Source organism: Centruroides sculpturatus, unplaced genomic scaffold, assembly GCF_000671375.1.
Source record: "Centruroides sculpturatus isolate CEXI.00-Female unplaced genomic scaffold, Cexi_2.0 scaffold906, whole genome shotgun sequence".
NCBI lineage: Eukaryota > Metazoa > Arthropoda > Arachnida > Scorpiones > Buthidae > Centruroides > Centruroides sculpturatus.
In genome coordinates, this window is record NW_019385169.1 from 281,486 (window position 1) to 297,745 (window position 16,260).

A 16,260-nucleotide genomic window follows, 5' to 3' on the forward strand; every position below is an offset into this window, starting at 1 on the left:
GTTTTAAATTCGAATTTGTTATTGCGTATTGGTTCGATTATAGAACGATTGTAAACGTTTCAGAAAATTGATCAAATTGAAAATAGTTCGTTTGATTTTCGGCAATTCTCTTCAGCGGTAGGTGTTATATAACAATTACTATGGTTATTGAAATATTGGATGTAAATGGGGTTTGCTTGCAAAACCTCCGCTGACGAAGTCGCGGGTAACAGCTAGTTATTATATAAAATGTAAACCTATACATCATGTTTTCCATTTATTTTATTTATTTTCTGCTTCATTTTCCATTATAGTGATAAATCTCCAGTAACATATATTATTTATTGATACATTATAAATTTAATATTTTATTTTTCTAAAAGAATTTTGTTTATAAGAAATGTTTCTCTGTAAATATAGTATTTCATATATTGTTTATCTTTCCATCAGGAATAAAAAGATAAAATTATGTCCTCTAGGTACTTTACATATCAAGCCAACCCTGACCACTTTAATCACTGTAAGAAAAAAGGAAACTTCCATTAAGTCTAAGTAAGAAAATAGCATTATTCTCGATTTATTGAGAATCAATTGCCATATGCCATTTATTTTTACAAGCTATTCTCACTTTTCTTACCTTTTCTCTCTTATAAATTGCATTAGAAGATTGTAGATGAAAAAATCCAGTAATTGCATTTATACAATTTCCATATGATTAATAGTACTGAAGACGACTGTTATGCACTTTTAGCATTACTCATCAAGCAGCTGACTCGAAACATTTATTTATTTATGAGAATGTTATAAACTGCATTGAAACAACAAGTACTGTAAATTGTATGATACAAGTGTTGTTTAGATGTCTATTGTGAAGTTGAACAATGTTCCCTTTCACAATAGACATTTTAGCTCTTCTCGGAATTTATATCTGCTTAAGAAAATGAAAGATAATTATTAGCTTCGTGTAATCTTGTAACATTAAACCTATTCAGAAGCGAGAAATGTCCATTCTTGTAATTAGCAGCAATTGTATTCAATAACAGAATATTAATATTACACAGTTTCTCATGCATTCATATAGTTAGAGAAATATTCTCTTATATTATTAAATTTCCAAGTAGAATAATTCTCTTTATAAATTCAGATTTTAGTTTATTCTGGAAACTTGTCGTTAAAATTAATATTTCGGTGATACATGCCTTGTTTTAGTACTAGTTCAGTTAAGAAATATCTGAAACATGATAATTTCTATTCCAAACTCGTTATATGGAGTTTGTTTGTTTTCCTTTAATACAAATTTTCACATTAATTTTATAGAGGATGAAAACATAGAATGAGATATAAGAACTTCTTAATAAAATTATAGTAAAAACAAAAGGATAATATTTATTTAACCTACATTTTTTTCTCTCTTACAAATGTTTTTCTGGAGAAACAAATGGGAAAAAATCGATTCGAATCGAAATACTTGACTTCTATCAATGTAAATGTAAAAATATAGGAAAAACTATAAATTTATTTCCCTATATTTTCATTTGTTAATTTAAAATTTTTTATTCTGACGGGATAAAATATTTAACTAATTTCATAGGAAAAAACATGTTTTAAGCACTTCAGATTTTATATACAAGTATTCATTTTATAGTTAAATATAAAAAAATCTATAATGAAAAAATAAAATGTAGAAAATAGATTTAATGTATAAGCCAATGTGATTATTATTTAGATACTTAAAAAGTGTTTTTGTGTTTATATATTTAACAATTGCAACGATAAAAATTGCACTTCTAAGAATTGGAGTGTTGGAAAACTTAATTGCCCAAGGGATTTCGTGTTGGAAATTCCAGAAATATTGTCTCAAGAGTTTCGAAAACTTAGCGATAAATTCAATACCATAGTTGATACGTGATAAAATAGTTAACTGGTTATCGATTTCTAAACTGAAAAAGTAACAAATATTATATATATTTTCGGACATTAAAAGGATTAATTAGATTTATCTAAAATTAAACTGTTTCCAAATAAAATTATAATACAATTATGTTCGTTTTATATGATAATTATAATTAAAATCATCAATCAAAACAGTAATAGAAGTGTAGATATCATCAGGTTTAATTTATTTGGGATTTTTATTGCTGTAGTAGTATTGCTGCTACACCAATATTAAAGCAGGAAATTAATGGTTTATTAAATAAATTTTTATCGATAATTTTGTAAAGAAGTAAAGGAATTTAAATGATTAAAATATTCTTAGAAAATTCGTTCTGAATGCATAACCAGAAAAAATACTTTTCTATTTTTAATACGAATTTAATAAACAATTTTATTTTTTTAATTATAAAAATAATGTATATAAAGAAAATATACTTAAAAATTAATTTTATAATTAAATAATTTAAAGTTATTTTTTCTTGTTTTTTAATGGCGCAAAATATGATATTTATTTCATTTTATTTTTAAAATTTTAATAAATATTATTGGTTAAAAGTAAAAAAATAAAGACCAGTTTTATTTTTGTATTCGATCCTTTAATCAATTCTTTATCAATACTGAAGTACGAAAGAAAATAGGATTTTTTACATGAAAACAATTACGAACAATTAATTATTAAAGAAAGAAAATAAACTGACTTTACCACAATTCAACACTGAAAAATTCATTTCTTTTATTAAATTATTTTATTTTAATTTGAAAAATGCATACATACCTATTAATTGATGAGTGATGATAAGTGAAATTTTAATTTTACAATATAAAATTTATAAACCGTTTTAAAATATTAAATGATTTTTAAATAAAAAATATTTTATACAAAATAATTTAAAAGAAATTATTTATTTATTTTCTTTAAATTAAGATTATTTACTTTTGTATACTATAAATAAATTTAATAATAATAAGAAATAAAAGCTTTTACAAAGCGTAAGATATAAATTTGTTTATATCAACAAATAAGTCCATTTAAAGTAAACAAATATAAAAATTAATTTTATTAAATTGTTTAAATAAAATATTTATATTGTGTTTTCTTAGATTTTTCTTAAATTCTTAGATTTCGTATCAAATTCTTTTTATATATGGAAGAAGGAAGTATTATTTGAGTTACACAAAATACACTTTGTATTATAAAAAATAATATATGATAAACCCATTGTTAGTCTTTTTATCTGCGCAAAGAATATTTAAACTGAAAAATTAATATTTTTTTAACATGTGTCACTTTGAAAAGACGATTTAAAATATCTTTTTACCATGGATGAAAACCTAAATCTTTCAGGAATTCTTGATTCTTTAATATAAATGAATTGAGACTATTTTCTATTATACTAAACAAGTTTCAAGTCATATTCATATTAAATAACGATACACGATAAACTGGTAAAAAAATTTTAACTTTAGAATTCAGTTATTTCGGATATTCCTCTTATTCTGTGGTCTGTTATGTAATTGTTGTGATAAGCGAAAGGCTACAACACTCCTCTATCGAGAATGATATGAAATATAATTGTTGGGATATTTATTGAATATCTTTTATTTTTCTATAAAAATTTATAATTATTTTCAGCAGGAACAAATAAATTTACACATTTAATGTCATGGCAAAGGAGTAACCAGGCACGTTACACTCATCTCTTAGAATTTTACACATAAATAACATGCACATTTTTTTCTGATTTATATAAGATACAGAAAACGCATTGACAGGCGTAACATAGCATTGGAAGTATAGACTAATTGTTTTAAATAACTTACACTGATTTCTAATATCAGAAAGTTTCAATTTTTCCATCGGCTGAATTACACTTATAATCAGATGAGTTTTAGTAAAAATGTATTTTAAATGAGGCTAAAACTATTTCGCCATAAAAAACGTACATAAAAACGAAGCTAACTGCAATCTATTACTTTACAAACATTCTTTACTTCTTTACTTCCAATAACTATATTGTTTCTAAAAACCATAAATTGAGTTTTACTCGGATTTATTTTTAAGCACAATAATTTTAAAATATAGTACAGAAACGTTATCTGCGTATTGTAAGAAGTGAATTATTTTCTTCTCTGTTTATATCCCATCATATTAGTTTTCAACTACTTGTCCAATATCTGAAACGTAAAAATGAAAGAGAAACTGCAAAATTCGTTTACGTATACACGTCTGTGTGTATTTTAATTGAAGCATATTCTGCGTTTTCTTGAACAATTCGAGCTTTGTGGTTATACACTGGCCCGTTTAATCTGCAATGTTTTTAATACGGTATTTGAATTGAATCGAAAGTTTTTTTCAAAGTCTACAAAAACTGTTTTTTCTTGAAAGTTGGTTCTGTAAAATAGAGTATAGAGCAAAAATTGCTTGAGTTGTATCTCTGTTCTGAGTATAAACAAGCTGGATTGAATTAATTAGATTGTTTTGCTTATTCCATTCTCGAAATCCTATTGTTAGTATAGATGAAAATGCTTTTCTTAATGCCGATAAAAAGCCTGAAGGGCGATAACTTTCAGGATTTTGCTGACTGAACTTTTTTTTTTATAAATCATACAATACTTAATTATAGTCTAATTTGGTGTATATGCAGCTGTTAAAATATAATTAAGTACACAAACTAATATAACAAGTTGGAATAGGAAATTGCTTTAAAAATAATACTAGTATTAAATTTATACTTGGTAAAGTACTATTATGCATAATTTTACAGATTGATCTAATTCATGCAATGTTATTTGTCAGTCTACCCTAGTTTCATTATCTCTTTCAACACTAATTATTACAACTCTTCAGTATTATTAGTAAACCTTTACAATACTGTAAACAGTATAGTACTATAAAAAAGTTATAAAATATTAATTTACAAATATGCTAATAATAAACTTAATGCGAAAGTACAGTACATAAATGAGAAAAATAGTAAAAGATGTTACAAGATTAATTATAATAATATATGCAGTTCGTTAAATTATATAAAATACTAATCAGAAATGATTTTTGGTATTTTAAATAAATTCATGAATACTTGGCGATTAGTTTACCTTCATCACAATTGGTTAACGAAGTAAATATATTTGTAATCAAACTTTAAATTCTAAAACCACCAATCAATGTTAAGATAAATAATCCATTTCAAATCTTTTATACGTTATATCTTGTATATATCTCAGAGGACTACATATAAATTTACGATATATTTTAAAATCTTTTTAACCTGATTAAATTTCAACACATTTGCTATAAATTGATATAAATCTTGTAAAATACGGTATTATATACAGTGGGTGATCGATTAACGAACATAATCCGTTCCAAGACTTTGTTCGCTATCCGAATTGTTCGTTAACCGATTATCGATTTACCATAGGTTTTAATGGTAATTTAATTAATTCGTTCTGGAGACCCCCAAAAATAAAAAAATATATATACTTTCTTACTACGTTTATTTATATGTAATAATAAAAAACATACATACACAGTCTTGCGTTTTTATTAGTCATGTGTTTTCCGTTTGAAAGGGTTAAAGAATCTGTCTAATGTCGATTGCTTTTCTCTCTTCTTCAGGATTTTTCTTAGGCAATTAATAGCATTGCAATTGTAGAAATCCCAAGCCTCAACCTGGTTTGGATGCCATTCTAAGACCGTTGTTCTGACATCCTCCCACTTCTTTAAAGGATCTTTAATAACACATATCGGCATTAATCCTCTTTTTCAGAAGAAAACATTTCTCGCCGAGTTTCTTGGCGTTCTTCTGTCGTCAGATACGTTTCCGGTTTCATGTTCTTCGATGTTCTTTATTTCTCAGATGTGATTTTTGTTACTCTTTAGTTGCTTGAGTCTTCTCGATCGGCGGCCTACTGTAGACCTGTTCACGCCAAACTGCCCAGCAACATTAGGTATCTTCTGCCCACTCTCTACCTATGCTATTATACTCTCATCTTTCGAAAAGAAAAACAGACGCAAAACATAACTAGTTCCTACCCGACAGTCTCGCAAATACATAAAAGAATTGTTTTGTCAGAAAAATAAAAGGCTGGAATTACAAGGGAAAATTTCAAAGTTCGGAGGAATACTATCCGATCGGTATATACCGGCTTGNAAGGGATAAAATCTATTGCTCTACTAATATTCTTTTGCCTCTGTCTTTCTTGTAGCAACATGACATAGTTCTTACAATTTCTCCTGGGGTTACTCTGTAGAAAAAAGTAAACAAAATGTTGCTTTAGTTGCTTTCTTTCTTACATAGCCGACCATCTGAGGATTTTCTTAAGCTAAAGAGAGGAGAGAATTAACTTCTTCCAGCACTATTAAGAAAGTTTGTAATTATGTGTGTTAACATTACTTAACAGTATTTGTGTTTAATCTGACTTAAGCTAATTCCCGAGCTTAAAGTTACTTATACCTCTATTGAAAAATTTACAATATGGTGTTTCAACTAATTCCAATCTAGCAAATGAGATTATAAGTCACAGCCTTTATTGTCCCTCATTGTATAGTTAATCTTGATTATCTGTAATGTTAACGGTTAAGAAATAAATTTAAGACAATTAATAAGCTGGATATATGCATAGAAACTCGACATTCTGCTAAGATTAAAGGAATCAACAAAGTAATGGACGTGTTCCTGACACATTTCTATAACAATACATGAACATTATAAAATCTTTCTTAGAAAACAATAAGAAGAAAATCAATAAATTAAAGATATATTAATATGATTTATATATATTTAAGCTCTATCAGTTGCATTTTTATTTAAGATTTATTCATAAATAATTTCTTAAATTTGCAGAATTGTGCGATAGCTTCAATAATTGAAAGCGTAGTGGAGGAACGATCTCATAAGTAAGTACTTTTTAACATGATAAAATCATTAATAAATTTTATTATTTTTAAAAGTTAAGTTCTTCTTTGATAAAGTTTATTGTGTGAATAACACCATTGTATAGCGCTAAAGAGTAAACAGTTATGTTTAATGTCTGTATAAAGTTTAAACTGTTCACTAAGTTAGCAAAACTTTAGAAAAATCAAAATGTTCTGACGTATATCATTTGGCTTTTTACCAATTTTAAAGATAGTCAACTTTTTATCTCTATTTTTATACCTTAAAAATGTGTTTATACTTTATATGAATTTTTATATTCAGTTCAGTAGTTTTGATAATTAATGTAATTTTTTATAATGTTTAAAGAGCTTAATATGAAATTATTACTTTAAAAATAATTTATGTAAAGTACATAAATATAAGGAAAAAATATTATATTATTTAATAAAAGATTTATGAGTAATTTTTCGATGCGCTCTACAATTAATCTCTTCGATATAACATCATTAATATGTTTACAGTTACATTGTTTCATAATGTTTAGTTAAATCTTTAATTTGCTGAAACAACTTTGTTCAAACTAAATTTAAACATAGAAAGATCAAAGGAAACTAATAATTAAGCATCATATTACTGTGATTAGTAGTTTCTCTTGTTGCCTATTAATATCAATGCGTTCGCTTCATTAACTCTATAATCAGTTTGGAAACAGTTTTAATGTAAAATTATGCTTATCTACATTGATACATCGGTTTCTTTATCTGTTTATAAAATAGTACAAATTTATATAAATTTCATTCATTTAATTACTTTTTTAAACACGAATTGATAGCGTAAATAATGCTTGTCACAGTTTCTCCTCCACTTCAATTAATTATCATCGGATAAACAAAATCGTGACTATAAATCAAGCTTAAATATGAAAAAAAAATGATCTAATCATCATGAATAAAGGATCATCACATATCTCCTCCTGTTTTTCTCTTTGATTTATGTCTTGTTGACAACCCGTAATAATTTCATCTTGGATTTTTTTTTGTTTTATATAATTATAATTTTTACGTAGAGATATTCAAATTTTATTTGATTAATTGTTCTTTGAAACACAAAAAACTTGTATGTTAAATGAAAATATAAGAATTATTTTATAAAATGTTCTGAATTAAATATATGAAGTAACATTTTCTCTTTTATTTTTATTTAAACAATATAAAATCAATAAACTTTATAAAGTTTACTTCAAAAAAATTGATTTTTGGATCGTTCTTTTCTAATATTTTAATGTTTTCTTAGCGTTTTCAGGGTATGCTTTAACAATTTGCCAAGTATATATTTTAGTTCTAAGTATTAGCAAGAAGAATCTATCTAAGAATGGCATACAATAGAGAATGAATGTTTTTGATGGATGAGAATGCATTGAAGCGAGATAAGGATGTTATATGAGAATGAAAATGGTTCAGGTATAGAATAAAATAGAAGAAAAATTGGAAAGAATTGACAGTTTCCAACATCCCCGACAATATAAAATATAGATTAAATCAATAATAAATTATATAGACGTCTGCAATTAATTTTGGTAAAATTTCACTTTATAATTTTCGTTAATTTTAAACTATGGCTTGTGCATTTTATCAGTGGATTACTGTGTAATTCCATATATTCAACTAATTGGTAATCTAGAATTAATGAGAATAATTCCAGGATTTTCCTACCAAATGATTATGAAGATTGATAAATTTTCTTCATAGTATTGAACGATAATCCGAAATTAACTTCTTGATTCTTATCTATATTTTTCTATAGGATAATTCTGTCTTATATAACTTATTGCATATGAAGAGCAAAATTTATATAGTACAATATCTCCAGATAACTTTTGCCTTCGTGTGTTTTCTTGAAACAACATATTATCTAATAGAAAAAGAGAGTCGTATGATGTCTAAAGGGATAAAATCTATTGCTCTACTAATATTCTTTTGCCTCTGTCTTTCTTGTAGCAACATGACATAGTTCTTACAATTTCTCCTGGGGTTACTCTGTAGAAAAAAGTAAACAAAATGTTGCTTTAGTTGCTTTCTTTCTTACATAGCCGACCATCTGAGGATTTTCTTAAGCTAAAGAGAGGAGAGAATTAACTTCTTCCAGCACTATTAAGAAAGTTTGTAATTATGTGTGTTAACATTACTTAACAGTATTTGTGTTTAATCTGACTTAAGCTAATTCCCGAGCTTAAAGTTACTTATACCTCTATTGAAAAATTTACAATATGGTGTTTCAACTAATTCCAATCTAGCAAATGAGATTATAAGTCACAGCCTTTTATTGTCCCTCATTGTATAGTTAATCTTGATTATCTGTAATGTTAACGGTTAAGAAATAAATTTAAGACAATTAATAAGCTGGATATATGCATAGAAACTCGACATTCTGCTAAGATTAAAGGAATCAACAAAGTAATGGACGTGTTCCTGACACATTTCTATAACAATACATGAACATTATAAAATCTTTCTTAGAAAACAATAAGAAGAAAATCAATAAATTAAAGATATATTAATATGATTTATATATATATAAACTCTATCAGTTGCATTTTTATTTAAGATTTATTCATAAATAATTTCTTAAATTTGCAGAATTGTGCGATAGCTTCAATAATTGAAAGCGTAGTGGAGGAACGATCTCATAAGTAAGTACTTTTTAACATGATAAAATCATTAATAAATTTTATTATTTTTAAAAGTTAAGTTCTTCTTTGATAAAGTTTATTGTGTGAATAACACCATTGTATAGCGCTAAAGAGTAAACAGTTATGTTTAATGTCTGTATAAAGTTTAAACTGTTCACTAAGTTAGCAAAACTTTAGAAAAATCAAAATGTTCTGACGTATATCATTTGGCTTTTTACCAATTTTAAAGATAGTCAACTTTTTATCTCTATTTTTATACCTTAAAAATGTGTTTATACTTTATATGAATTTTTATATTCAGTTCAGTAGTTTTGATAATCTTTTTTCTTGTTTAATACTTTAAAAATATTTTTGTAAATACTTTAAATAAAAATGTATTTAAATTAATTAAGAAAAATATTTTTAATTTAAAAAGTACATTTTTATTTCCTACTGATTAAAGTGCTTTTACATTAAGTAAGTTGTATGAGAGTTTTATAGGAAAAATAATATTTCAATTTATAAAGTAGTTTTTTACATTAAATAAAGTTATATCTTTGATTAAAGTTTAATATTATTTTTAAAACTTATAAATTATTCTTGTTTCTATCTGTAGTAGAATTTACTGTGGAATTTTACACTAAGTATTTTTCAAGTAATATTTTAAGCCTTGAAATATTTTGTATCTTATAAAATTCATACCTTTTTATAATGTAAACAGAGATAAAGGTAAAATATGTTACATTTTTAAAAATCACTCTTTAATACCAAAAAAGTTTAATTGTAAACTTATATTAGTTTTCAAGACATGTATTTAAATATTAAAAAAAAATTCGTTCGTGGAAGAAGTAATTCTAATTTTAATTAATCTGATATTGGTAATGTATATTAACATTCTTTTTTAAAAATAAAATATTTTCTTGTTAAAGAACATTAACGTTTTTTGTACGCAAATCTGTAAAATTTATAAATATAAAAAGTGAGAACAAAATTTATATGCAAATTAGCATCCTGTTCTCTTCTCTAAATTACACTTTTTGTGAGTTATCTTTTTTATTTTTATTTTTCTAGAGAAGCGCATTTTGTTAACGAAAGACAATCTCATGATGTGCAAAGAAATGAAACAGAAAATGATATGCAAAAATCTGAAGTTTACAAGAAACTATTTGAATATGCATCTTCTGTAGGTTAGTACTTTCATTTTATAATGTTTCACTATTAAATTCTGTAAAAAAATTTAACTAAAATGAATATTTATTTACTTAAGTTGAAGACGAAGTATATGAATTATAATTTCATAGATATGGAAGAAGATGCACTTTTAGAAGAATGTGGGAGCTTTCATGTAGATACCTGCTTGAAAAAACATGGAAGAGCTTTAAATTTTCTAGGTGGTACGGCTATCGACTTTTTCACTAGTTTAGAATGTCTAGATTACGTTCTTAGTAAATCGGACCACGAAGAAAGAGAGACTCTTAGAGTGTTGCCAAAATCATCCAAAGGTCATCTGATCTTAGAATTATCAACTAAGAGGTTATTTTGGGCTAAAGCATTTGTTGGGGTCATCAAGAGGATTTTAGATAGTTTGTTCCACTTAAGAACTATCATCAAGATGCAAGGGAGTGCAGTCGATAGTTATTTATATGAAGTAAAGATTATAGAATCGAACAAGAAGGATCATCTTCTGTTGGAAAGTAATTCAATAGAAACAGAAGATACTCGCTTATCGGTTGCTTCATTTTGTAAAGCTTTCCCTTTCCATTTTGTTGTTGATCGTAACTTAAAACTAACTCAAGTGGGTTTAGGTTTGTCTAAACTTATCGGTGGTCGAAGTAAAAAAATTCGAGGATGTAACATTACGAAGTTTTTTCATATACTCCAACCGAAAGTGTCTCCCAGTTTCCAAGCTATTTATGCTAAAATGAATATGCCTTTCTTTCTATCAATTCAAAATTGTCATAAACAAGTTGAGGTAAGCATTAATTTCAATAAAATATTTTAAAAATGTGATTAAATAGACTAAATAATTTAGTAAGTGAGTGCAGAAACTCTAATATTTTAGATACATATTTTGTACGCTAAATAAACGATTTTATTAGGCAAATATATTTTAAACATCGCTAATTCTAATGTAGAATATTTTTAGGGGATGGAGCTGAAAGGACAAATGATATATTGTCCAGAATCCGACTCCTTACTGTTTCTTGGATCTCCAGTTGTAGACGGTTTAGACGAGATGAATGCCAGAGGTTTGTACTTATCTGATATCCCCATCCACGATGCCACCAGGGATATCATTTTAGTAGAGGAGCAGGTGCGAGCTCAAGACGGACTGAAAAGAAGGATGGACAAGTTGAGGAACTCTATTCAGGAAGCCAATAAAGCTGTCGAAGCTGAAAGGAGGAAGAACGTAGATTTGTTACATCTGGTCTTTCCACCTAATGTTGCTAGAAAGTTGTGGCTCGGTAAATGCAATTACTGTTTCTATATTATTCGGATTTGTGATAATGACTGTTTATATTATTTCTCTATCACATATAAGCTTACTATAAAACTTAAAAAATACAATAAAAGGTAATATAAATAAGCAATATAATTGAGTTCTTACATAGATTTATACAAAATCGCATATATAACTGGCAAAAGGTGTGGATCTATTGAACATTTTTCGAAAGAATGTAAAAGCTATATTACAATTAAACAGTCTGTTTTGGTGTATTTTATAATATACTTTTCTAATTTTGATGCTTTTTTACACGCATAATTTAATAAATATCAAAATTGATTTTTCTTGTCATTTCTGGCTAATATATTTAAATGTTAATTTTAATAATTATAAGTAAAATCTTTTTAAATAATTAAAAATTTTTGTATGCTTTATAAGAAAATAAAAATTGACTATTCTACTTTTAGCTAGAATTATTAATTTCATAACTAAATATTGTTTATATCTTTAAAAATTTTTAATTTATTCTGTTTGCTTTACAATAAAAACATAACTGAAAACACTGACAAAATTTAATACTAAATAATATTTTTTTTAAATATTTAAATTATCAACGTCCTATGGCTTTATTTTTACAGGTGAACATGTAGAAGCCCAACAATACGATAACGTGACAATGTTATTCTCGGACATAGTAGGCTTCACGGCTATCTGCTCAACTGCCACACCCATGATGGTAATTAATATGCTTAACACGCTATATACGATGTTTGACATTTTTTGTGGAGAACTAGATGTTTATAAGGTAATTATAATTTATTGACGGTATAAAAATTAATTATTTTATTACGAAAAATGTAATTTTCTTTACCAGACGGAAACTATTGGTGATGCTTATTGTGTTGCCGGAGGTCTTCACCGTCCAAGCAAAACTCACGCTCAACAAACAGCATGGATGGCTCTTAAGATGATGAATGCTGCTCAAACTGTACATTCTCACGATGGAAAACTACTTCAGGTGAGTAGTTACATTGAAATCTCGTTCAGAAAATAAATATATTTGTAATTATTTTAATTATATCAGATGAGGATCGGGTTACACTCGGGATCAGTTTTGGCTGGAGTGGTTGGAGTGAAGATGCCACGTTATTGTCTTTTTGGGAATAACGTCACTCTAGCTAACAAATTCGAATCCGGGAGCGAACCTGGAAAAATAAACATTAGTCCAACCACTTATAGGTAAGAATTATATATTTATTTTAAGAATAATTACCGATTTTTAAACATGCTAATCATATATTCAGCTTGCTTACAGAAACCGAAGGATTCTCTTTTGTATCGCGCAAACCGGAATGTCTTCCTCGTGAATTTCCCGCTGATATCGAAGGAACTTGTCATTTTCTAGACTCTTATCACCATCCGGATGTAGAACGACATCAACCACTTGACGTTCACATAAAGAAAGTTGTCGAAGAATTAGAACTAGATGTCACAACTCCGTGGAATACGGAGAAAACGTAATGAAAGTAACACAAGCTATAAAGTGTCCGAAAAATCATTACTTCTCCATGTTATTTCACATTTGGAATATTGTTTATTAAGAAAAGTGACATTCCAGAGAATGAATTTATATTCCATTTCCTTTTATTTTGCTAATAATCTGGTTTTTTTTTCTTTACCATTTCCCATTTCCCTATGTCGTTACCGAGGAAGAATCAATCACAATAGAATGGCTAAAACAAGCTAGTGATTGATCAATTAAACTCCAATTATGAAACTAAATTAATATAAATTGAAATGTCTAAATTAATTCTTTAGTGCGATTTTTATATAATAAAAAAAGGAAGGGATTATTTATTAAAAATTATTATTTTCAATAAATTCTGAAATTCTTGAATATTAAAGGATATATACATACTTTATATATCTTTATTTTTAAAGTACTTTTTACAGATTTATGCTTCTTTTATTATTTTTAAAACAATAAAAATAATTAAATCGTCAATTCGAAACTACTTTAGTTCCATTAAAACTGTTCCTCTCATTGTATATTGCTTGTTGAATGTTTGTGAATTTTCAAATTATTATTTTTTAACTGTAAATATTTGCACCCCAAAAATAAATATATATATATATATATATATACTGTATGTATTGAAGTTAAGAATATTTCATTTTAGCTAAAATTTGATATAACAAAGTATATTTTATTAATGGCTTAATGGCACGAAATCTACTAAATGATCCAAAGCAGAGATTCATACACAATTGAATTTTATATATACTCTTGTTCTGAGAAAAAGAGCTCAATTATGTTTATACTATTTAAAAAGTACAGAAACTTAAACCTTTAAAGAAAGCCTGGTAAGGGTAATAATTTAATTTTCTCTTATTCGAAATTCAGTTCATATCATTTGATTTTCGTTAAATTCCTTTATATCACACATGGATACCTGCATACTCAAGTTTAAAACGTGTTTCAGAGAATTTTAAGTGTTCTTTTCAATGTAATTCATTGCTTCTAATCTCTGACAGATTCTAATTTCGCATGATCTACGTATGAATTTTTAAAAATTTATCTTAAATAAATCATTAAAATAACAAATACTAAATATATTAATGTAAAAAATTATTTGTTTAAATATTAACTTAAAAGATTGTTTTAAAGTATTTAATTATTATTTTTTCATAATCATTAAATTTAATTATAATATAATTTTTTTGTCCAGAAAAGGGGAATACATAATTTACAAGGAAGATTTTAATTCTGAAAATAATTCAATTTAAATTGAAGTGCATAAAATTTGACAGCCATTATTCTCTTTTAACTACTTCAATTTTCTGGAAAAGAAAATTCTCTTTAATCTCATCTGGCTAAAGGCAAAACAATTTCAATAAATTTAACAGAATTTCAAATAGAATACTATTACTATTATCAAATATTCTTTATTAATATCGATTATCTTAATTCAGTCGTTAGAAAATCTGAAAAATATTAGGAAAAAAAGAAATATAGTATTGGTGTCTGGCCAATATATTTAAATGTTAATTTTAATAATTATAAGTAAAATCNCTTTAAAAAAATATTTTCCAGCTCGATTAGTTTTCTTTTGCAAAAAATTGAATATTTTATTATATTAAAAATGAATAAATTCTCTTAATCGTCAGTTTCATCGCGATAATTTTATTAAAATTTTGATTAATTATCTTATGAAATTTTTAAATATTAATATAATAAAAAATTAAATTATGTTAAAAATATCGTATATTTACACGAACTAAAAAAATATTGTTCGAAATTTATAAAGAAGAAAATGTTTTATTTGTAGTTTGAGAAAGTTTAAATTAAATTTTTAGCCTAAGATTTTAGTTGCTTAAATTACTTCTATTATAATTAAAATAAGATTGATGACTCAATTTTAGTTCGATAGTAAGTACTGTAAAACAAGTGAGAAAATATAATTGTTAACTTTAAAAATAAATATAAAAAAAATTCTGTTAAAATAGAGGAATATTTATGATTTTAATAAAAATATTTAAATAATATTTGAAAATAACTTCACTATAAATCGATTTTTCTTTTAACTTTTTAATACATCCACGGCTTTAAAGAAGTGAGATGAAGCCCGAACGAGTTACTAATGTGGGCTCATTTCTCTTCGAAAACGTAATAAATGTATGAATAAAATTAATAAAACGAATAAAAAATTCGATTTTTGACCATTTAGCAAAAGACATTTGAATATAGGCCTATATCATTTTATCGTGATTTTTATGTAAAACATTTAAATTTTAGGGATCTGAGTTCGGGATTTAAGCCAAAGTCCTGCTGTTTTTCGTTTATAAATATCTTAATATTTATGAAAAACACTGAATTATTTTGTATATTTACTAACATAAATCATTAAAATTTATTCGAAATATTTTGTTATATTTATAAACTATTATTTTAATTTCAAATTAATTTAATAAATGTTTTTTAAAGCATTTTCCCTATACTTATCTGCCACATAATTTTGAATTTGATTATATTTTATAACAACTTTTATATTGTCCGTAAGTTCGTGGACAGTTATCATACGTATTACTTGTCAATAGGATAAACAAGCAACGTATTCCATTTTAAAATAAACTAATAGAATAAAACAACAATATATTATAACGAGTATTGTAGTAAATGAGATATCTTTTACAATACAAGAAATTTCTTTATGAATTTATGTTTTTATACACATAAATTTACCTTTATGTACAAATTTTACTTTTTAAGTTAAAAAAAATAAATTAAATTTATATAAAAAAACAATTTAATAATGTAAAAATGATTGAAAAATTTATGATTTATAATCATT

At 25.6% G+C, this 16,260-nt stretch overlaps 1 protein-coding gene across 5 annotated transcripts in view; it reads left to right on the forward strand.

The window, feature by feature from the left end:
• Positions 1-13,777, forward strand: part of LOC111635694 (head-specific guanylate cyclase-like) — a 65,119-nt gene extending 51,342 nt beyond the window's left edge. For 2 of the 5 annotated variants that reach the window (XM_023380733.1, XM_023380734.1), the window contains exons 2-9: positions 6,762-6,814; positions 10,534-10,649; positions 10,764-11,434; positions 11,609-11,927; positions 12,547-12,713; positions 12,783-12,926; positions 12,993-13,147; positions 13,213-13,777. In XM_023380733.1, coding sequence (XP_023236501.1) covers positions 6,762-6,814; positions 10,534-10,649; positions 10,764-11,434; positions 11,609-11,927; positions 12,547-12,713; positions 12,783-12,926; positions 12,993-13,147; positions 13,213-13,429 — 1,842 coding nt within the window. In that variant the 3' untranslated portion in view covers positions 13,430-13,777. Of the gene's footprint in view, positions 1-6,761; positions 6,815-9,435; positions 9,484-10,533; positions 10,650-10,729; positions 11,435-11,608; positions 11,928-12,546; positions 12,714-12,782; positions 12,927-12,992; positions 13,148-13,212 lie in introns of those variants that run through there. The other 3 variants (XM_023380735.1, XM_023380736.1, XM_023380737.1) reach the window with 3 other exon arrangements.
• Positions 13,778-16,260: the final 2,483 nt, after the last annotated feature.